This window comes from Diceros bicornis, chromosome 8, assembly GCF_020826845.1.
Source record: "Diceros bicornis minor isolate mBicDic1 chromosome 8, mDicBic1.mat.cur, whole genome shotgun sequence".
Classification (NCBI taxonomy): Eukaryota; Metazoa; Chordata; class Mammalia; order Perissodactyla; family Rhinocerotidae; genus Diceros; species Diceros bicornis.
In genome coordinates this window covers 6064363-6086519 of record NC_080747.1, presented here as the reverse complement: position 1 = coordinate 6086519, position 22157 = coordinate 6064363, and the positions used below count along the sequence as shown (strand labels likewise).

Here is a 22157-nt window from a genome sequence, read left to right as displayed (position 1 = left end):
CATCAAACTGCTCTCACGAAGGTGGAACCCTCTCGTTCCTCCTCCCTCTGGACATTTCTGCAGCCTCTGGATCTACTGAGCAGCTGGAACTGTTGGATGCTCCCTCCTCTCCTACTCAAAAAACCAAACTAACAAACAAACAAAAAAACCTGAACCCTGGGGAGTCATCCTAGATTTCTCCCTCCCCTTCAATGTCCAGACCACACCCCCGCTGCACGTACATACACAGTCACACATGATCAGTTACCAAGTCCTGTAGGCTCTTCCTTCGTAACCCTCTGCTCCCTAGTCTGCTGGTCCTGCCCTCGGTCTCACACCAACACCTCCTACAACAGTCTCTCGGGCTCTCCCCTCTAAGTCGTTCTCCATTTGCATCCAGAGTGGCCTTTTAAAACACAAATCTGCCCATATTAAAAACCATCCCCTGGGTCTCCAGTGTCTACTGTGGAGCCTGACATCCAGAACCCTCCATGACCCAGCCCCTCCTCTCCATCCGAGCCTTCATTTAAGTCACTTAACCAAGGCGACATGGTGACACAGCCCATATTTGAACCCCAATCTAACTCCACGGACCATGGTCTTGACCAACGCGCTCAGCAGCCCTACTGCTTCATGCTGTTTCGAGCCTCGTCTGTTTCCACGTCTGTCTCTCTCACAGGCGGCCTCTGATGCCGGGGACTGTGTCTGCTTCATCGCCTAGAGTATGGTTTACACTGAGATGCCTTCAGGATTCTGTTCCCATCGAGGATGCTCTAGGTAATTTGGATAAATTGTCCCATTGAAAACAATTAGAAAATCTGGACAAAAAGAAAATCTATCTGAGAGCATCTGGGCGCTAACAAGACAGTGAATAAATATGAGGTCAAGGTCTAGCAGAACAAGGAAACTCAGAGAGGGCAGTCCCACGTTGGGGCCCCTCTGTTCCTAGGGGCATCTCCTGATCCTAGAAGAGGAGCCCAGACACTGACAGGACTTTCAACAGACCTGTAGAACCGGGGAGGCAGAAACTCAAGTGCAGAGACTCTGAGGAGGGGTCACCCTGAAAAAATCCCTCGGCCTTTTGTTGGTACAAATGCCTTAGGAGTAAAGGGATACAGGCTGCCCCCACTACCTGAAAGTCCACTTTACGCCACTTCATTCTTACGGAAGACCTACGTTAGGGCCTGCTGTCAGGGACTGAAAGAAATCTGAAGAGAGGATTTTCGCTTTTATGAAAAAAGGTGAAAAGCGAAAATAGTGCTCAGCGTTTGTTTTGCAGCCAGCCGTTACACAGACTACGCCTCAAGCACACCGTCGAATTTCAAGCCTTCCACAGCAGCCACGGCGGCCACCCAGATGACGACCCTTGACCTTTGACAAGGGGGCAGGCAGACACGGAAGAAGGCGCAGACGCCAGTGACCTCTCTGCCTCGATGGACTCAGACGATGATGAGATGTTAACAGGTGACCCTCCTCCTCTCTCTCCTCCACCCCAGTCTCCTGCACCTCCCACCACCCCAACCTCGGAGGACTCAGCCTAACACCCCATCATCACCACCACCTCTCAGCCTCCAGTGTGCCTTCCAGTGTGCGTGAAACTCCACTGTACATACACTATTTCTACTCTACACAGGCTGTGTCTTTATCATTCATATTATATCCTTCCTGGTTCTACTATACGTTAGTGTTATTTTAGGTTCTATGTGTTATTTGGTATGATTTGGTCATTTTTTGGGTCTGGGAACACTGAAAAATTTTTCCCATATAAATTAATGGTAATTGTTTCTTCATCTTATGCCATTTTGGCTTACGAAAGGTTTCACAGAAACGTTCTCCTTTTGGATAGCAGGGGAACCTGCACCAGAAACAGATCAGCCCTTGAAGGAAATGAAGGCCCGCTCTGAATGATCCTGATCTCTCACTGAATTGAGGTAATCCATAATTACAGCTCTGGCTGCCTGGAGGACGATAACATCATCCTGGTCCTCAAACTGTCTTCTCAATTTTCATACACAATCTCTGGCACATAATCAAAACTACCCAGGCAGATGAGGAGACAAGAAAATATGATCACAAATGAAGAGGAACAATAGATAACAGGTACAAAATGGGGCAAAGATAATGAAGTTTTGTGATAGAGACTTTCAGATAGATAGACCACTCTTGAGTGATGGTCAGCTAGTGGACCGTGAACCATGTGCCCAGCCAGGAGAAACTGTGGGCAATGCAGCTTCCTGATTAAGCGCATGGACCCTGGAGCCAGACTGTCTGGCTTTGAAGCCTGGCCCTCTAATCTCCTAGCGTGTGCCCTGGGGCCAGCTCCTCACCTCTCTCAAGCCCTCACAGCGAGATGATAAAAACAGCAATACCTGCCTCCTAGGGTTGTTAAGAGAATTATGAGTCAGTACGTGTAAAGTTTTTTGAACCACGTCTGGCTCTATGTTCTATTACGCATAGGAGGTACATTATATGTATTTATTAAATAAATAAAGAGAACTGAATTCAGTTCAGCAAACAACACATCACCGGGTCTGGCCTCTCTCTCCAGTTGCCTCATCTCCTCTTTCCTGATACGCAGTAACCTATCCACGCGTCAGCCAACCTGAGCTACTCACGCATCACCAAACGTGTCTCGCTCATGTCCTATCCTCGCGTCTGCCCTTTCTTCCCTTTGCCGGAAAAGCCTCTCCTCCCTTAATCCACTTGGAAAGCTTCTCATCCATAACGTTTGGCACATAATCAAAACTACCCAGGCAGAGGAGGAGGAACCCATGCTTCAAGAATTAGTTAAAATATCACCTCCCCCAGAAAGCATTTCTATGACCCTCTGAAAGGTAATGACTTCCTCTCTGGGCTAGGCAAGCCCTGATCTTCCCTGCAGGATGGCACACATCAAACTTTCATGGTCACTTCTGTTTATGTGCTTGATTCCCCACTAGATCAGACTGCCTCACAGCATGCACGACGTCTTACTCATCTCTTTTCCCAAATACCACGCATAGCGTTCAGTGCAAGGCAGTTATTTGGTTATGACTACTGAGTGACACATAAATGATTAACTGAATGAATGAACAAATGAATGAAATATACTCAGCATTTGCTCTCACGCCGCTGCAGTTAAAACATTCATCATATCTGTGGCAGTATAACGTCTCTCAAAATTCTTACTCTTCCAAGGCTTGAAGCATGCTCCCGGGGTCCTCTGAAGACAGAATGTCTATCATTTGGTCATTTAGAGCAAGATCCTCATTCACGCCATCAGCTGAGGTGAACTGGGAGTGTTCCAGCCTGCTCTCGTGATGCTGAACCTTTAGAAGAATTTCAGAAACAACAATTGAGTGGGCCTTCTTGTGCATGCCACATGCTGGAAAAGTCATGAGGGACGGCAGGGATCTGCAGTCAGAGAAGCTGGCTGGCCCCACCACTTGGGAGCAGGGTAAACTCAGGCAAGATGTTGCACCTCCCTGAGCCTCCATTTTCTCATCAAAGAAATGGGATCATAATTCTGATAGTCCTGCACAGGGCTGCTGTGTGGATAAAATGAAGCAACGGCTGGAAAGGCCTTTACAACCTGTAAAGATGTGATAAAAATATTTCACCATCATTACCACCATCATCATCACCATCATCAGACAGAGGAAAATCATAGTTGGCAGACGGACCTTAACATCATGGATCTGGCTGGTTTCTAATCAGAATATAGAATTGTAAGATAGAAGTGACAACAGAGATAATTAATCTCAACACTCTGACTGGATAGATGATATATCTGTTCCCTAATATCACTAATTCTGCAGAAATGGGTGATCACTAACATCTAAGAATTCCTACACAGCTAACACTGAAGAATTCCTTTCCTGTGCCTTGGGTGTGTTACATCATGAAACCATCACAACAACATAAGTGTTGCCCCCGCTTTACACATAAGGAATCTGCGGCTCAGGGAGGTGAAATAACATTATCCAAGTTCACACAGCTCATAGACAGCCAGGTGGGTGTTTGATCCCAAGTCGAGCTAACTCAAGGGCTGTCTTCTGTCCTAGAGCACGTTGTCTCATTTGTCTCCACCACAATGGAAAAATAAAGAAAAATGTGAAAAGAGTTCTTTCTGTGATGCAGGAAAAATTACTGCAAGGATCTTCAGATCTTAAATCAAATTCATACTGCTGTCCTCTCGCAGTTGTAAAGATCAGCCTTTAATCTCCAGGAAATCAATCCCGCTCCTTCATCAAAGCAGCAGGGGGCGTTTTGTTCTTCTGTGATTGACAGCAGCTTTGGGAGAGTAAGTGGAATGTCTGATTAGTGGCCATTTTTCTTCTCCTCACTTTACCTGCCAAGGAGATGGTGGGCTGACCTCACTTTGAGAGGACAATCCTCTCCTCTAGGAAGCAGACAAGAAATGAACCATGGGACAGGACCTCCAGACTCCAGAGACAGGGCCCCCAGAAGCCAGGTCCCAGCCTCGTTCGGCCATTTGAAGCAAGTTGTTTAACTTCATGGGCCTCAGTCTCCTCAATACAAAGTGAGGGAGGAAGAAGACATATGTTCTTCCCAGCTGTTGGGCCTCTAGGTGACACCGAGACACAGCAGCCGAGCCCTCCATGGCCCTGCAGGAACAAGCAACCTGCCAAGGACGCTGACTCCCAGCCATGCCTCCTGCTCACGGCTCCACAGAGCGCATCTCGCCCATGGACTGCCGACCCACGGTCCTTCCTCTCTGTCCAGCCATCGATCGGCCAAGGGCTCATTCATTCCTTCACACACTTACTGAGTGCCTTCCGGACAATGGGGACACCATCCATTCTCTGCCCACGTCCCCTTGCCTTGCCACTTCAGTCTCACGAGCCCAAGATCCACCAGCCAACACCTACGCTACTTTCCCTTTGTCCCGGCCCCCTTGCCCACTTGCCCTCAAACAATGATTAATGTGATTTAGTGGATAAATACCCTCCTCCATGTGAGATGACTCTAAGGCTAGTTCTACACTATCCTCAGAGTTCCCGAGCCAGAGAGAGTTCCAGGTGCCCCCAGTGGTACCTTGATTGGCTGCCTTCCCTTCCTGCCTCACTTCCCCACCCCCCTTATGTCCTGGGATCACTTCCCGTATAAACTATTGCATTTGGATCCTGGTCTCAGGATGTGCCTCTGTGGGAACCCAGACCAAGAGAAGAACACAGAGATTGAGGAGTTCACAGACGGGACTAACAGATTAGGATAAGTACTGGGTGGGGTCTACAGACGCCAGTGTGGGAATCCAGAAAGAGGGCTCCTACCCCAGCCAGGAAGTGGCCGGTGACGACTTCCAGGGAGAGACAAGGCCCGAGATGAATCTTACAGAAGTGTCAGAACTGTGCTCTTGTAGAGCAGAGAGAAGCATCGGGTGTGAGTGTGGACAGCTGGGCACTCTCAGGGAATGCTAGATCCCCGGGCAGAGGCAAGACGTTGAGGTGTGAAGAGGAAAGAGGCAGCAGAGGCGGGCAGAGGCCAGGCCACGCGGGCTTTACAAGCCCCGCACAGGAGTCTGGGCTTCCCTCTGAGGATGAAGTGGGTCTCCAAAGAATTTTCAGCAGGGAGTGTCGACTAGGACCTGAATCCGGGTGTGGCACGAACACAAAGCCGGCCACACAGGTGGGCACTCAGTTATCTAGCTGGACTGCAGGGGTTCTCGATCCTAGCCATTTGCTGGAATTATCCAGGGAGCTTTAAAAATGACTAGTGACGGGGACACATCTGGGACAACCTCATGAGAGTCTCTGCAGGTGGGCCTGACAAGAGCAGTCTGCCATAGCTCCCCAGGAGCTTCTGACATTGTTCCAGGGCTGAGACCCATCGAACTGGAGGTTAAACTTCAACCTCACCAACCCAACGGCCCTCCGGGAAGAAGACGCATGGAGACTCACCTGATGTCTGGTGAGCCCGCTTCCCTTCAGACACTCACACCGAACCATGAAGAAAAGCATGACCCAGGTCAGCACGAGGGATCCGACGAAGGCCACAAAGAACCCTGCTGCGTGAAGACCGTGGTCTGGTAGAACCTACGTGGGTGAGAGAGAGGGATTCGTCCACGGGCACACTTTACATCTTTCAGGTCAAGTTGTCACTCAGCGCTATAGCAGAACAATCACGGAGTCAGCGAGACCACCTGGATATGGACCCAACTCTGCCACATACTGGCTGGTTGCCCTGAGACCCTCATTGGACCTCTCTGAGCCTGTTTCCTCGCAGTGTGGCTTCTACACAGTGCATTTTTAAGTGTTAAACACGACAAGCACTTCAAGGAGCTGAGTGTGGTGGCTTGCACATAGGACCATCCAACCCCAAGCCTGGCAATCACAGGCACTCAAGAATGTTAAATCCCCCAAATCAAATACGTAACGAACCTAAGGCAGCACTAGGGATCGTGAAATGTCCTGAGTCAGAGCAGAATTTTGCAGAGGCCAGAGGAAGAACCCAGAGTGGCCTCACCTTCCCTCGGCACTGTCGGCTCCCCCTGCCCTGGGAACACGTCCCTTTAGAGGCGCAGCCCCTCAGGACTTCAGGATCAGGCTGGAGGAGGCACATGGCAGGGGAGGCATCACACAGGCGGAGCAGGCCGGCAGCCAGGCCATTGAATGACCCGACGGGTGGGCCTTAGCGCTCGTGTGGGCTTAACGTGTCCAGTCTACTTCTCTCTCCCCCAAGGCTTCCTCGGGGCTCCAGCCAGCGACATCCCTGGACTAATGGGAACCCACTGATAGGCCAGGAGCGCTGGCATCAAATAACAACCGTGAGAAGCAGTCAGTTCTAGACACTCACATTCCGTCCCTCCCTCCACCATTTCTTCAGGATCTGGAGAGTAATGCCAACAGCAGCAGCAGCCGGCATCTTACAAGCACTGAGAATGGCTCAGGCTAAGGCTGTGCTCTCACATGAGCGGGCATCCGAACCACCTGGAGGGCTGTGGAAACACGGACCACTGGGCCCCACCTTTCTGGTTCTGGTTCACGAGACCGGGGATGGGGCCTGAGAAGTGGCATTTCTAACAAGTTCTGGGGAGTGGGGGGGATGCTTCTGTGCTGCGTGTCCCAGGACCAGACTTTGAGAACCCCTGGGCTGAGGGTTCCACAAGGACTAACTCTTTGAATTCTCCTAAAGACACTGAGCAAATAAAGAGCTCTGGATTTTGAATCCTACAGACCTGGACTGAAATGCCAGCTCTGTCAAAACAGCTGTGGTATCCTGGGCAAGCAACCTGACCTCTGGGAACCTCAGTTCTCTCATCTGTAAGATGGGGATAAAATGCCTCACAGCATGAAGATTAAATAAAATAACGATACAGAGGAGCTTAGGGCAAAGCTTGGCTCACCTATTTAATCAGCCAATATTTATTGAGCGTCTACTGTGTAACCGGCTATAAGCTAGAAGCTAATCAGAGAGGGATTCTTTCTCCCTTCGTGGGGTTACACTCTTCGTGTGGGCAATGACTCAGTCTGACCTGGGCCTCCTTCCTTTTCATGGATAAGGGTCTGTCACAGCACAGCATATGAAGTCCATCTGGACTCAGACCACCTGGGTGTGGCACCCATCTTGGCCACTTACTAGCCGTGTGGCGTTGGACAAATCACGTCATCTCTCTTTGCCTCTGCTCCTTCCCTTGTGAAACGGAGAAAATAGCCCTCCAAGGGTTGTACGGAGGATTAAACAAGAAGCACGAATCAAGTTGAATGAAGTCGTTAAAGGAGCACCTGGCCCTCACACTTGCTCACTAAACGCGAGAGATCCTCGCCCTGCTTCCTTTGTGGGCCGTGTAAACTCAGGCGGCCCTTTGGTACCGTAATGGAGATGCTGTGTGGTGGTCGTTAACCAGTCATCTTATCAGAAAACAACCTCAAAAACAGGCCTGGGCCATGAGAGCCCCACATTTTGATAAGACTTCCATCCTTTGAAGTGCTTTCACCAAAATGTCCACACTCGAAGATGGAAGGAAAAACATGTCTGTGCCCATGACAAGAGTCTTTGAAACGTTCAATCCTTTAAGTCAGTACTTTCATATCTAGGATTCTCTCCTCAGGAAATAATTCAGAAATATGCATAAAGGCCTATATACAAGGTTGGTTTGATCCAGAAATACGCACAAAGATTTATTTATATATAAGGCTGTTTTACAAAGCATTATATAAAACAACACAAATGCGTATGTATCCTAAATGCTCCACAATACAGAGAATGGTTAAATATTTTAAGGTTCTAAATCATCCTCTCCATATAATGGCCAACCTGCGTGCCTGGGATCCGAACCCGGGCGGCCAGCAGCGGAGCCCGCGCACATAACCTCTAAGCCACCAAGCCGGCCTGGAAAAAAAGTTCTTAACAGAAGCCAAGGGTTTAAAAACAGAAGCAGATTTCCTGTTACCTTCCCCTATCCACTTCTAATTCTGCTTCCCAGAGGCAGCTATCTTAAAAAGATACTGGTTTTAGTTTGTATTGTTTAGCTAACCAGAATAGTTGGTTAACTTAAATGCTCTAAAAATTATGCATGTATCTTTATTCCTTGACTTGTCAATATTATACATTCTTTATTGAATTTCTGCTATGACTGATATGGGTTTAGGTCATACATTTTTATCCTACAAATTTGAAGGATTTGTTACCTACAAATATCCCCCTACACACATTTCCTCCCAATTTTAATAGTTATATTTAGTTTTTCAATTAGCTACCTTTGTAACTTTAAATTAAAAGAGTAAACGTCAATTTTTATGGCATTAAATTTAGAGAATATTTCTTGTCTTCTTACTAAGAAAGATGGTGAAATTAGTGCCCCATATTTGCCTCTACCTTTCCTCCTACACTTCTGCCTTCCAGAATGTATTAAGTTTATAACATACATATTTTGTTCTGCAACCACAATTAAGTATTTGAGGTTGTTTGTAGGTTAATTCTAAAAATTAAAAATAAAAATTTTAAAATATAATATCATTATTATGATTAGGCAAATGTTACTTACTACAGAATACAGTAATTGGATGTAATCCTATGTCACGAAATATCTGCGCCTCAAAGCAGTATATTTCTAATGCAGTCCCTTCTCTTATACTTTATCAATTATTCAAAATCATGCCACAATTTTAGTTTGCTTCAATTTAGACCAACACTTTCTTGTGTAACTTTTGTTTTTCCTGGGGTTTCTCATTGCCTTTCTTTTTTCTTCCTGGTGTATACCCATTTCCTTAATGATGATAGCTGTTACGGGGAGTTATTTTTTTTTTTTCTTCATCAATTCCGGAGTTCTCTGACATTCTGATCTAATCTGGTTACTTTCTAGGCTTGCTCCACTGCTGTCATCTGGCACCCTCTCTTTGCTACGTTCTGTATTGTTATAACATTACTGATTAAAGCAAAACTACCTGTCTTAGGTCCCATTCTTTCCTTTCTCTTGGATATTTTTTCAGTTTGATGGAGTATTTTCCATATTTATTTGTTCTCAAGTAAATTTGTTCGGAAAAGATTTTTATTTCTCACATCCTCAAATGTTGTCACTTTGCCCTCATTTGATTAATAACTTGACCGAGTCTATCACTCAAGGTTCAAAATCATTTTCCCTTAGAACACTGACGGTACCACTCCACTGTCTTCTGGCATAAGTGTGCCTGATCACTTCTTAGAAGGATCTGTTTTTGCTTTCTAGGACCTTTACATTTTCCATTGGAGTTTTGAATATTTAACCATTTAAAAGAAAGTTTTGAATGATTTTTTTTAAATTGTGGTAAAATATACATAACAAAATTTCCCATTTTAATCATTTTTAAGTGTACAGTTCAGTTGTGTTAAGTACAACCACATTGTTGTGCAACCATCACCACCATCCATTTCTAGAATTTTTTCATCTTGCAAAACTGAAACTCTGTACCCATTAAACAACATCTCCCCATTCCTCCCTCTTCCCAGCCCCTGGCAACCACCATTCTACTTTCTGTCTCTATGAATTTGATTACTTTAGGGACCTCATATTAGTAGAATCATAGAGTATTTGTCTTCTTGTGACTGGCTTATTTCACTTAGCATAATACCCTCAGGTCCCTCTATGTTGTAGCATGTGTCAGAATTTCCTTTCTTTTTAAGGCTGAATAACATTCCATTGCATGGATGGACCACATTTTGTTTATCCATTCATCCATCGATGGGCACTTGAGTTGCTTCCACCTTTGGGCCATTGTGAAAATGCTGCTATAAACATAGGTAAACTGATAATTTTTTGAGACCTTGATTTCAATTCTTTTGGGCATATACCCAAAAGTGGAATTGCTGGATTATATGGTAATTTTATTTTTAACTTTTTGAGGAACAGCCGTACTGTTTTCCATAATGGCGGCACCATTTTCATTCCCATCAACAGTGCACAAAGGTTACAATTTTTCGACATCCTTGCCAACACTTGTTATTATGTTTTTTTGACGGTAGCCATCCTGCTAGGTGTAAAATGGTATCTCATTGTGGTTTCGATTTGTATTTCCCTAACGATTAATGACGTTGAGCATCTTTTCATGTGTTTACTGGCTATTTGTACATCTTTTTTGGAGAAATGTCTGTTCAAGTCCTTTGCCAATTTTTAAATCTGATGGTTTAGTTTTTTATTGTTGTTGAGTTGTAGGATTGTTGTTCAGTTATGGACTGAATGTGTCCCCCCTAAATTCATATGTTGAAATCCCAACCCCTATGGTATTAGGAGGTAAGGCCTTTGGGAGGTATTAGTGCCCTTGAAGGGGATGAAGGGATCAGAGCTCTTTCTGTTCTCCGCCATATAAGGATATAAGAGAAGATGGCCATCTACAAGCCAGGAAGTGGGTCCTTCCCAGACACCAGATCTGCTGGCACTTTGATCTTGAAGTTCCCAGACTAAAGAAATGTGAGAAATAAATATTTGTTGTTTATATTGCTGCTCCAGAGCTACCTGCCAGGTAAGGCTTTGTCAGCCTGTATTACAACTCGACTTCTGCCTCTGCTCAATTCTGCTTCCTCCTCCTCCCCTTCACAGGTGATCACTGATTGTGTCGGGTGGGGGGGAACACCACACAACCACCCCCAGGTTTGATGATTCACTAAGAGGACTTACAAGACCCATGACAGAGTCATCCCCACAGCTATGATTTCTTACAGCACAAGGACACAGAACAGAGTCAGCAAAGGGACAAGGTACACGGGGCGAAGTCCAGAGGAACCAGGCGTGAGCTTCCAGAGTCCTCTCCAGTGGAGTCCCACGGGACATGCTCAATTCCTCCAGCCATGAGTGTGACAACACCTCTGAAATGTTGTCCACCAGCAAAGTTCTTTAGAGACTCAGTGTCCAGGGTTGTTATTCAGGGCTGATCACGTTGGCACCCTCTTCCTGGCATGTACCAAAATTCCAAACTCCCAGAAGGAAAGCAGGTGCTCAGCACAAAATATATTGTCTGTAAAAACAGTTTAGGCATGAGTTTTGGGGATGGTGGGAATCCTCCTGAAATCCAAGCTCCCAGATGCCAGCCAGGGGCCAACCTTGCAACCAGGTCTTTCCAAGGAGAGCAGTCTCAGGCCGGATATGTTAACTCTTTTCTGCACGCTGGTCAACACTTTATACTCCAAACTCTGTCTCAGTGTCTGCTTCCAGAGACGCCAACCTGTGACAACAAGTTTAATTCAAAACGGCTACAGATCATAGGAACATTAAGTGATTATTCAGGAGCCAGAAAACAACCAACCTCTTCCTCATTCCTGTCGTCACAATGCATGCTGTGGTCAGGGTTACATTTTTCTGACACACCAACAAGGCCAACCTGACCTTCCAGACAGTCAAAGCCAAGTTAGCTCAGAGCAGGAGCTTTGGTCCAGGCATTTACTGGAAACTGAATCAAAATGTGATGCCACATATGCCTCGCCATTGATGAGTCAGCCTCTGTCCAGAGAGGCTGTCATCAGAGATGGTCAGGGAACCAATTCTATTTCCATACTCAAGCACCCTCCTGATTCCAAATCTTTCGTTTTGATTAGCACCAAAATGAAATGCCAGTTCTCTATGTGTGCTGGAAATAGCCCTCTGCGCCCTGATTTATACCTACCAGATGAGGGAAAAAAATCAATAAACTGGATAAATATGAGTAGCATTGCACAGAGGTTACATTAAAATATTGATGGAAAGGAGACAAAAAATCTATGTCTAAAGAGAACAAATGAGCAATAAATCAGCGATCTGTTTTCCGAGTTTCTCTTTCACAGAAGGCAAACACTTTCCTACAGCTTTAGGAAGAACGGGGAGGTAAAGGGAATTAATGATATTTGATTACCAAAAACATGCCAGTCCCCGGGCTAGGTGCATGTAGTGGGTTGAATTGTGCCCTCCAAAAAGATATGCTAAAGTTCTAATTCTCAGTACCTGTGAATGTGACCATATTTGGAAATAGGGTCTTTGTAGACGTAATCAAGTTAAGATGAGGTCATATTGGATTAGGGTGGGTCCTAAATCCAATGGCTGTGTCTTTATAAGGATCAGGAGATGTGGAGACAGACACACAGAGAAGGCGGCCACGTGACCATGGAGGCAGTGATTGGAGTGATGCAGCCACAACCAAGGAAGGATTTCCAGGAGCCACCAGAAGCTGAGAAGAGGCAAGGAATGATTCTTCTCTTACCTTCAAAGGGAATGTGGCCCTGCCAACACCTTGATTTCAGACTTCTAGCCTCCAGAACTGTTTTCTAAGCTCCCTAATTTGTGCTAATTTGTTCTGACAGCCCCTGGAACCTACAAAGTGTGTATACCATTTAGTCTTCAGCAATCCTGGGGGGGATGTCTTATACCCGTTCTACTGATAGATACATGGAGATGCAAAACTATTAAACAATTAATCAAATCCATAGCTAAAAAATAACAGAGCCAGCTCTGCTTGACTCCCAAGTCCGCCTTCTCCCCTTTGGATCACACCACTTACTCTCCACGGGGCTATGTGGTTTTCTGAAAACATTTTTAGTCCCAACCTCCCACACCACGGCAGAAGTTACTTGCCTGACTGATGAGAATCAGAAACAAAGACTGGGACAGAATTACAGGCCGGCAGGGTCACTGTACCGTAAAAGAAAGGAACAGAACTAACGCATTCTCTCAATCGATCTCTCTCTCCCTTTCCTACTTCATGAAGCAGAACCGGTCAGCAAGGGCAGGCCACCTCGCGTCTCCTCCTCTTACCACCTCCACCTTCTCTGAATCTCCACCTTGAGATCTTGCCCTCCTTTGGCCAGTCGCATGGCCAAGAGAATCTGAAAAGTTGAGGCAGTGTGGCAGGTCGGGGGAGCAGGCCTAGGCTCACTTACCTTAGCAACACAGCCGCAGGAATTAATGCCTGAATCTAGGAAGAGGGCAAAGCCAGGGCCAGCTCTGCAGATCCCGCCATCTTTCTCCTCTTCCTCTTGCAATTCCTACTTTCTGATGCCAAGTGATAAGCAAATCTAGGTAGAGACTGCCTCCTTGGGGCAGGCCGTCACAGCTCTCACTTTCTTTATTTATCCATGTTGCTAAATTAAGCTACTTCCTCAACCTGCTCACAATGCCTCCATTCTTCAACTTCCCTCCTTCACGAAGATGGCTAAAGCAGAGTAAGATCTCAAGATGTAGCTTTATGGGAAGGGGGAGGCTCCACATAATCAGCACCACCTTTATCACCATCACTGTGATCATCACCATCATCACCATTATCATCAACATCATCATCATCCTCATGACCATTATCATCACTATCATCATCCTCCTCCTCACCATCATCATTACTACCATCATTAGCATCATCATCATCATCATCCTCACCATCATCAGTGCCTCAATCATCATCAATGCCACCATCATCATCATCGCTGCCACCACCATCATCACCATCATCATCCCTACCACCATCATTATAGCTAACATGTATGGAGCAGACGCTAAGTGCCAGAGATGGTTCCAAGTGCTTTACATGCATTAACCCATTTACTTCTCACAATAAGACTATAAAATGGGCACTGTTTTAGTCTATATTTCACAAATTATAATGCCAAAGTACAAATAAGTTAAATAAATGGCTCAAGGTCACAGAGGTAGTCAAGAGTGGACACGGGATTCACACCCAGTAGTATGGGCTGGTAGCCTTCACACAACGGTTGCGTCTCAGGGCTCAGGCTCCAGCCCGGTCTTTCACCAGGAGCCCAGCACTGGGTCATCAGAGCTTGTGCCACTGAGAACATTCTGATTCCCACTCTAGTGTACAGCTCACCTTTTGGAGTGAGTGACTAGCAGGGCAGGATTTCAGAATCCCTGAGTCTCTGGCCAAAAGCCTTCACCATGCCTTCAAAACTATGCTACACAGCCAACATCTTAATTGAACTTTTACCACAGGCCAAGCCATACTCCCTTTTTAGTCTTTCAAACAACACTTTAAACTCAAGACTTCTTACATCCATTTCAATGTGTAGAAACCAAGCTCTGCTATGACTCTGTTTGCCTGAAACTCTCAGTTTAAGTGGATACGTCTCAGTGGGCTGCCAGGTGAGACTCTGTTTGGACGCAGTGGTAAACTTTCCCGACATCGAGTTGATTCACTGATCTGATGAGCCCAGTGCTGGGGGCTGGAAGGACAAGGAGGAAACAGACCCAGGCCCTCCTCCATGGAGGTCACAATCCCATAGAGGAATGGACAGGCATTCCGGGAGGCTGGAATGGAGGCCAGGGTGACACTGCACCACTGAGGGGAAGCTGGAGACGCCTGGAGGACTAGGGGTGGGAGGAGGGGCAGCCCGTAACCTAACTCAAAGGACGAAGAAGGCTTTCCACGAGGTGACCAGAGGAGAGGGGGCCAGCCAGGCAGAGGGAACAGCATGAGCAGGACCTGCAGGAGGCAAGAGACCCAGCCCAGGATGCAAAGGGCCTTCAAGAGTGGGTTAGGGATTTGGACATCATCCTAAGGGCTTAGGGGTATTGCTGTAGGGTTTTAAGCCAGGAAGTAACATGGTCAGATCAGTATTTTAAAAAGATAAAACTGACTTCTGTGTAACTTCAGCCTGGAGGATAAACCTGGATGCCACAGTCAAGGGAGAAATGATGAGGACATGAAACAAGGCTGCAGGAAGCAGCAGAACAGGCTAGAAAGACCATGGACTTTGGTCCTAGCTGGGGCTTCAACTCGCAGTGGGACCCTGGGCCTCCCTCTCTCTAAGACGCAGTTTCCCCAACTGCAAAATGAGGATAAAAATAGTGCCTACAGTTCCTCAATAAGCTAAACATAGAATTACCATACAACCCAGCAATTCCACTCCTGGGTACAGACCCAAAGAACTGAAAACAAGTGTTCAAACAAAAACCTGTACCCAAACATTCATAGCACCACCATCCACAACAGCGAAAAGATGGAGAAAGCCCAAATGTCCATCAGCTACTGAACTGATAAACAAAACGTGGTCTGCTGCTGCAAGGGAATATTATTCAGCCATAAAAAAGAAGGAAGTACTGATGCATGCTACAACATGGATGAACCATGAAAATACTACACGAAGTCAAAGAAACCAGACACAAAAGGCCACATAGTGTATAACTCCATTATACAAAATGTCCAGTACAGGCAAATCTATAGAGACAGAAGGCAGATGAGTAGTTGCCAGGGGCTGTGGGGAAGGAGGAATGGAGAGTAACTGCTTAATGGGTACAGAGTTTCCTTTTGGGTGATGAAAATGTCCTAGAACTAGACAGTGGTGATGGTTACACAACACTGTGAACGTATTTAATGTCAATAACAGTAAATTTTATGTTATGTGTACCTTACCACCCACAAAAAATAGGGCCTCACGCCTAGGGTTGTAGTACATAGAATTCAGTCAGTAAATCTGAGCTACTATTACTGCTGCTATTGTCAGGCTGGAGGGAAGGGCACAGATTAAAGGGGTATTTAGGAGACACGGTCAACAGGATGTAGGGACTGAGTCATGGAATGGATGTGTAGGATGCCAGAGACAGGGGAGCCAAGAATGTCCCTGAATGTCTTGCTTGGGAGGCTGGGTGCTGGTGGGACCCACCACTGCAGTGACAAATACAGAAAATGAAGCAGTTTGGAGCACTAGAAACCAGCCCCAAGTTAGTCATACTTTTGAGATTTCCTCCAAAAATCTAGCAGCCAAATTCTACTGATAATCATTGTAACTACAGATTTCAAAGAGCCTATTTACCTTAAACTTCATTATGTAAGAATAAAGAAAAAGAAGTGGCCCAGTGATCCCAGCTTCCTCATCCCCAGAGCACCCTCACTAACTTCCCTTCTTGTCTCTGGAAAAGAATCATCCATTATTACCACCTTTTAATCACATCTTAGCTGACAGCAGATTCTTGTGATGAGTTCCATCACCGCATTTATGAAGAGAGATGCTAGAAAAAAGGCCTTTCAAAGAGAATGCTTTAAATGCTTAAAATCCAACAGCAAGTTAAAGAAGCGTGAGGAAGAACTGTTTCTACAGTTTGACGTCAATTATGTAATAAATATATTCATAGACCTGTGGAAGGCAAGAAGCTGACATGTTAGCAATGGTTCTCGCTGGCGGTGGGATTATGAGGTAATATTTTATTCTTCCAACTTCCTGTGTGTGTGTGTGTGTGTGGTGTAGAGGGGGTGTCTTTTCAAAATGTCCACAATGGACATATATTAAATCCCACCCACCCACACCCCAAAAAACAGAAAGTTTGAAGAAAAGGGGAGACTATACAGAATTATTTCTCTGGAAGAGATTTTAGGAGCAATTTACTTGAAATCCTTCACTTTGAGCTCAGATCCAAGAAGCAGAGGCGGTCAGGGACTTGCTGACCCTTGTCCCACAGCCCTTGAGGGGCAGCTCTGAGGGCAAAGAGACTCTTGTCTTCCCAGCTGACAATTATAGCAAGAGCGAGAGCGTGGAGGAAATCACAGGTAGGGACGATCACACTAAGAGAGCTTTGCTAATTTCACCATCTAGTGAATAAGGCTGGAGCAGAGAACCAACTGCACAGCACGATTCCCTTCCTCGATGTCGCCATCAAGCTTCAGGACCTTGGCCAGCTCCTGGAGACTCTATGGACCTGAGGTTTTTTGCTCTCAAAAGAGGAAGTGAAACTAGATAATCTTTAAAGTGTCTTCCAGGGCAAAAATTCTACTCTGATGTCAACAAAAATGTATAAAGTGCCAACCAGGGGAGTAATCTCAACGTCACAGAGTGACTTGGTTTATCAGACGTCCCAATGTCATGGGATCCCAGCAAAGGATGCCACCAGCATGCCTGGGGGAGGCGAGAGAATCACAGAGGGGGAGACGGTGGTCAGGGTCCTGCAGGATGTTTACGAGCTACCCCAAAGGACAGGCAGGAAAAGAGGAGCACAGGCAAAACCAGAGCGATGTGGAAAACACAAGGACCCAGCAGCACCGGGAGAGAGCAGAGGCCAACTCTCCTGACGGATCCTGAATACTAACCTGAGGGAACTGGGCTTAATCCAGCAGGCAGTGGGGACCCCCTCCAGAATAGCAAGCGAGCAGGTTTGTGTTTATGAAGATCACTACAGTGAGGACGAGGCTGGAGGGGGGCAGGACTTGACAGAGAGGAGGCTGGTGCAGCAATCCAAACAAGAGGTGACCCGAACCAGGTGAGGGCAATGGCAGTGGGCTTGTGCAAGATGTGACACAGAGAAGGCAGACGTGATAATAGGTGAGTGCACAGCTCCAGGCCTCTGTGTTCAACTCAAAGCCACACGATTCCAACAGAGTTACACACTCCCTCCACTGTGCTCAAGGGCACACATTGCAAATTCTCGTATTTGAGAAATTCTCATATTGTACATGGCTATCTATTGAGGCATTCTTGTTCTTATTAATTAATAGGAGCTCTCTACATATTGAAGACATTAATTCTTTTTTTATGTATGTTACAAATATTTCCCCAAGTTAGCACTTACCTTCCTTAATGCTGTTTTTACATGTCAAGTTTTCAACTATTTGCGTATCTAAATCCATGGGTTTCCTACGTGGTTTTCTTCATATCATATAATATTAACCTATATTTACTTTCTACAAATTGTTTTATCTATTTAGATTTCAATCTGATGAGGGAGCTCATCTTTATTTTTCTTCTAAAAGATTCAGCCAGTTGCCCCCAAATTTATGAAGGATATATTCTTTTCCTGTTGATTTGAAATACCATTTTATCATATATATATATATGTGTAGATATCACATTTTGTTCCATTGGTCTGACTTTTCTTGCAGGAGCTGTACACTGCATTAACATAGCTTTATAATTTCTTAATAGCTGCTAGGCCAAATCCTCCAACATTACTCTTCATTTTCAAAATTTTCTCATCGAGTTTCATAAGTTTGTATTTTCAGGTGAAACTCTGATTGATGTGATCACATCCTCCCCTCCAAATTCCACTTGATTTACTATTGGAATTGCACTCTAAATGAATTTGGGTGACATAACAACTGGTTGAAATGTCTCTCTCCTGATTAGATCCGAGCCCCTTGTTCTGCCGGTGCCTGGCCCGGAGTCCAGCCCCTTCCTGGGCACATGATTAACACAAGAAGCTGCAGTGAAGTCTGGCACAATCGGAACACCTGCACCCAATGTCCAGCGCAGCACGGTGTGATCTGTTTCCTGTCAAAGAGACTCTATTCATCCAGGTAAGAAGACTTCTTGAGACGAAATGGGAAGCAATTTCTCGGGGCCTCATTCTCCTGAGCTATGTAAGCTTCACCCTCAGGAAAGGAACAGGAGATGAAGGAGACCATGGGGTTTCTTCCAAGGGTTGCAGAATCCCAACTCACACAATGGGTTATTTCACGTCTTTACTCTGTATTTTTAACTGCTTGATGAAAATGTCAGGGAGCCTCTCCCCACTGCCAAGCTCCTCCTATTCATCGCCGTCACTTCCTAGGGTAAGGATGCTATCTTGGCAGGTGTCTGAGTCAACCCTGCGAGAACACACTGTAACAGGCAGGGCCTTGTCTCACCCCACGTGCATCCCAGTGGTGCCGGGCACCGAGCCTGCAGCAGGAGACGTGTGTTCACATCCCACCAACAGTCAAACTGGCTTAACCTTGACGTCAGATCTTCAGCTGCATATTTTAGGATACTCCTCTTCCATCTTTAAACCCTTCCTTTAAGGTCCAACTGGATTCTTACCTCCTCCAAGAAGCCTGCCATCTCCACAGCCCACCCAGCGCCTCTCTCTCCTGTCAGTACCCACAGCACATACGATCTATATTTCCTGTCACAGCCTCACAAATTCAGTCATAGCTGTTGCACATTGCTTGGCATTTTTTTTTCTCCTTTAATGACTCAGTGTGGGGGGGAGACAGTGGGTGACGGGCGATCTGAGTCTCCAGGCTGTCTCAGACTCCACTGAGCCCTAGAGTCTTACATGGGCCTGACTCACACACTTACAGCACCTGTGTGGTCCCCGCGGGCATGAGCTTGAGACCCTGATACATAACATTCTCGCGATTATCACAGAGCACTTGGCGGAGTGGTGGTGTTGCATGTGCACATGATAATAACACTGTTGACGACAGCAGCTGATGTTTACGGAGTAATTACAGAATGCCAGGCCCTGTGCTGAGGGCTTTTCACATATCGATCCATCTACTTTGACCACCACCCTCTGCAGCGGGTACTACTATTATTCTCACTTTACAGCTAGGAAAGTTGGGCCCAGGGAGGAAAGTAACACGCTCAAGGTCACATATAATCAGTGAAGGGACAGGGAGCCAAAGCCAGGCCTTCAGGTCCAAGAGCCTGCTGTCACCACAACACTGTAGGGCTGTCACATACATGTGCCTCGACTCCTCACTAAACGGTGACCTCCTTGAATGTGGTCCACAGTCTGAGGGCACCTAGATCAGGGGCCGGTAGGGCTGAAATCCAACCCATTGCTCCACTGCCCAGCCTTCGCCCCACAGTCTGCAGCCCAGAGGGGGCATCTATTCCTGTTTCTCCTGGAGGCAAAGTGTGGGCTGAAGGCAGCCCCGAGACCTGGGTGTGGCTCATCTCCACCCACAGGAGAGGGCCTGGGCATGGAAGAAGGGCTCGTGAATATCAATTCAATGAGTGCTCTCTGACTTTTACGACAATCACACGGCGACCAGACACCTCCTCACTGAGGGGCAATCACCGCCATTGATGACAATCAGCTCAATCTCGGACTATTTACCTGTTGAGCCCCACCAACAGTGTAAGGCACAGCGGGGGACACAAGGATGAATCAGACAGGGCCCCACCTGCCAGGAGCTCACAGACTGGCCGAAAAACTGTTTGCACCTGTGTGCCCCATTCCTCATAAACTGTCAGCTGGCTATAGCCGGAGTCAGAGTTTGTTTCCATCTCTCCATGCAGGAATTCAGCATGCGAGGAGGCAGCGTGGCCCACAGCCAACAGCAGGGCTCTGGAGCCAAGTGCCTGGGTTCAAATCCTGGTTCTTATACCTACTAGCTGCACAGAAAAGTGCTCACCCAGCAGGCCCGAGACTGCTGTCCTCTGAGACCCTGCTCACACGGCTGGGCCTTGGCTGGCATCTGGGAATCTGGATTTTGGGAGAGTTCCCACCATTCCCTGATAAATGCGGCTCCCTGTGCCTAAACTGTTGTGCAAACGATGTGGTTTATACTGAACACCCGCTCTCCCTCTGGGAGTCTGGAGTTTGGTACGTGCCAGGCAGAGGGTGCCCTTGTGCCCAGCCCCCAGTAAAAACCCTGGCACTGGGTCTCTAACGAGCTTCCCTGGTGGACGACACTGTACATGTGTTGTCATAACTCGATGCTGGAGGATTTAAGTGTGTCCCTTGTGACTCCACTGGAGAGGGCTCTGGAAGCTCGTGCCTGGTTCCTCTGGACTTTGCCCCATGCAACTCGTCCCTTCTCTGATTCTACTTTGCATTCCTTCTCTGCAATAAGTCAGCAGTGAGGACACCCACACACAGAGTCTCGTGAATCACGTGAACCCCGGGGTGGCCTTGGGAACCCTGACACACTGGCCACGTGACCTTGGGCAAAGTACTTGACCTAGGTGTGCCTCGGTTTCCCCATCTATGAAATGGGGGTGATTTAAAAATAGAATCTATCTCCCAGGACTGTGGTGAAGATCACACGATTCTGCACATGTAATTGCTTAGAATGCCTGGCAGCTAGCAAGTGCTTAGGAAATGTGAAGTGTCGTTATTATGGTGGGTAAACACTTGATGAATACATGAATGAGTGCCTGCATGAGCTATGGGTGATCAAACTGATGAACAAAAACAGAAAAGCATTAATGGTGAGCAGCAGAAGCAGGGAGACCTGCCCCCGGACTGCAGTGCCCTGGGAAGATCTGGGAAGACAAAACACGACCACCAGCTAACCCCAGTGGGGTGCAGGGAGAACACGTCACAGCTGAAAGGCAGGACAGGGTGGTTGTAAGAGCCCATCACTGTGGGGTGGGCGTGAATGAGCACAGCTGAACAGAAGCACAGATGGGTGGGTGGGGCCTCAGCCTGTCCAGGCAGCGACCGACCCATCTTGCCCAGAGGGAGGGATCATCCGGGAAACCAGCCAGACAGCCTCAGGCCACATGGGGGACCCCAGACTGCCCAGAGCCGTAGCCTTGGCACGCGTCAGGGCTGCCAAGGCCAGCGGCAGGCCCCTCCTCTTGGCTCTGAGGACAGCAAGAGACCACACACCACAGGCATAAATGACACACTGGGGATAAGGTGAGTGTCCAGGTCAAATGTTTTCTCTTACCTTTATCTTTTCTTCTGCTATTATGGTGAAAAGGGCTTTTAGCTGTGTTCTGTTCTAGACAAAGTAAAAAGAAAATGCTTTCGTCAACAGTCCACAAGTTTTGGAGTCTGACCCAAGGAATAACATCTGGTGTATTTCCCATCCCCCGTGCCTGGAGCTAAGCTGGCCCTAGACTGTTGGGGGGTCGGAGCTTTGGGGTCTGAGGGTCCCTTCCGGGGAAAGGTCTGTGGAAACGTGATGCCTCCTTCTCTCCCGAAAGCTTGTGTGAAACCCAAACCCCAGCTTCCCTATTTGCCAAGAAACCACTGGGGGTCTGCCCTTGTGGGGAAATGCCTGGGCTTGGGGTCAGGCCAGGCTGGGGCTGGGGGTTGACTGCAAAGATTACCGGCCGTGTGACCTGGAGCAGCCACTCACCCCTCC

At 47.0% G+C, this 22157-nt stretch overlaps 1 protein-coding gene across 1 annotated transcript in view; it reads right to left on the bottom strand.

Moving 5' to 3' along the window:
• The window catches only part of EVC2 (EvC ciliary complex subunit 2), a 138440-nt gene that overhangs the window by 90103 nt on the left and 26180 nt on the right, over positions 1 to 22157 (bottom strand). The window contains exons 7-9 of the mRNA XM_058546710.1: positions 21738 to 21791; positions 5880 to 6014; positions 3148 to 3287 (exon numbers count right to left, since the gene is read on the bottom strand). Coding sequence (XP_058402693.1) covers positions 3148 to 3287; positions 5880 to 6014; positions 21738 to 21791 — 329 coding nt within the window. The remainder of the gene's footprint in view (positions 1 to 3147; positions 3288 to 5879; positions 6015 to 21737; positions 21792 to 22157) is intronic.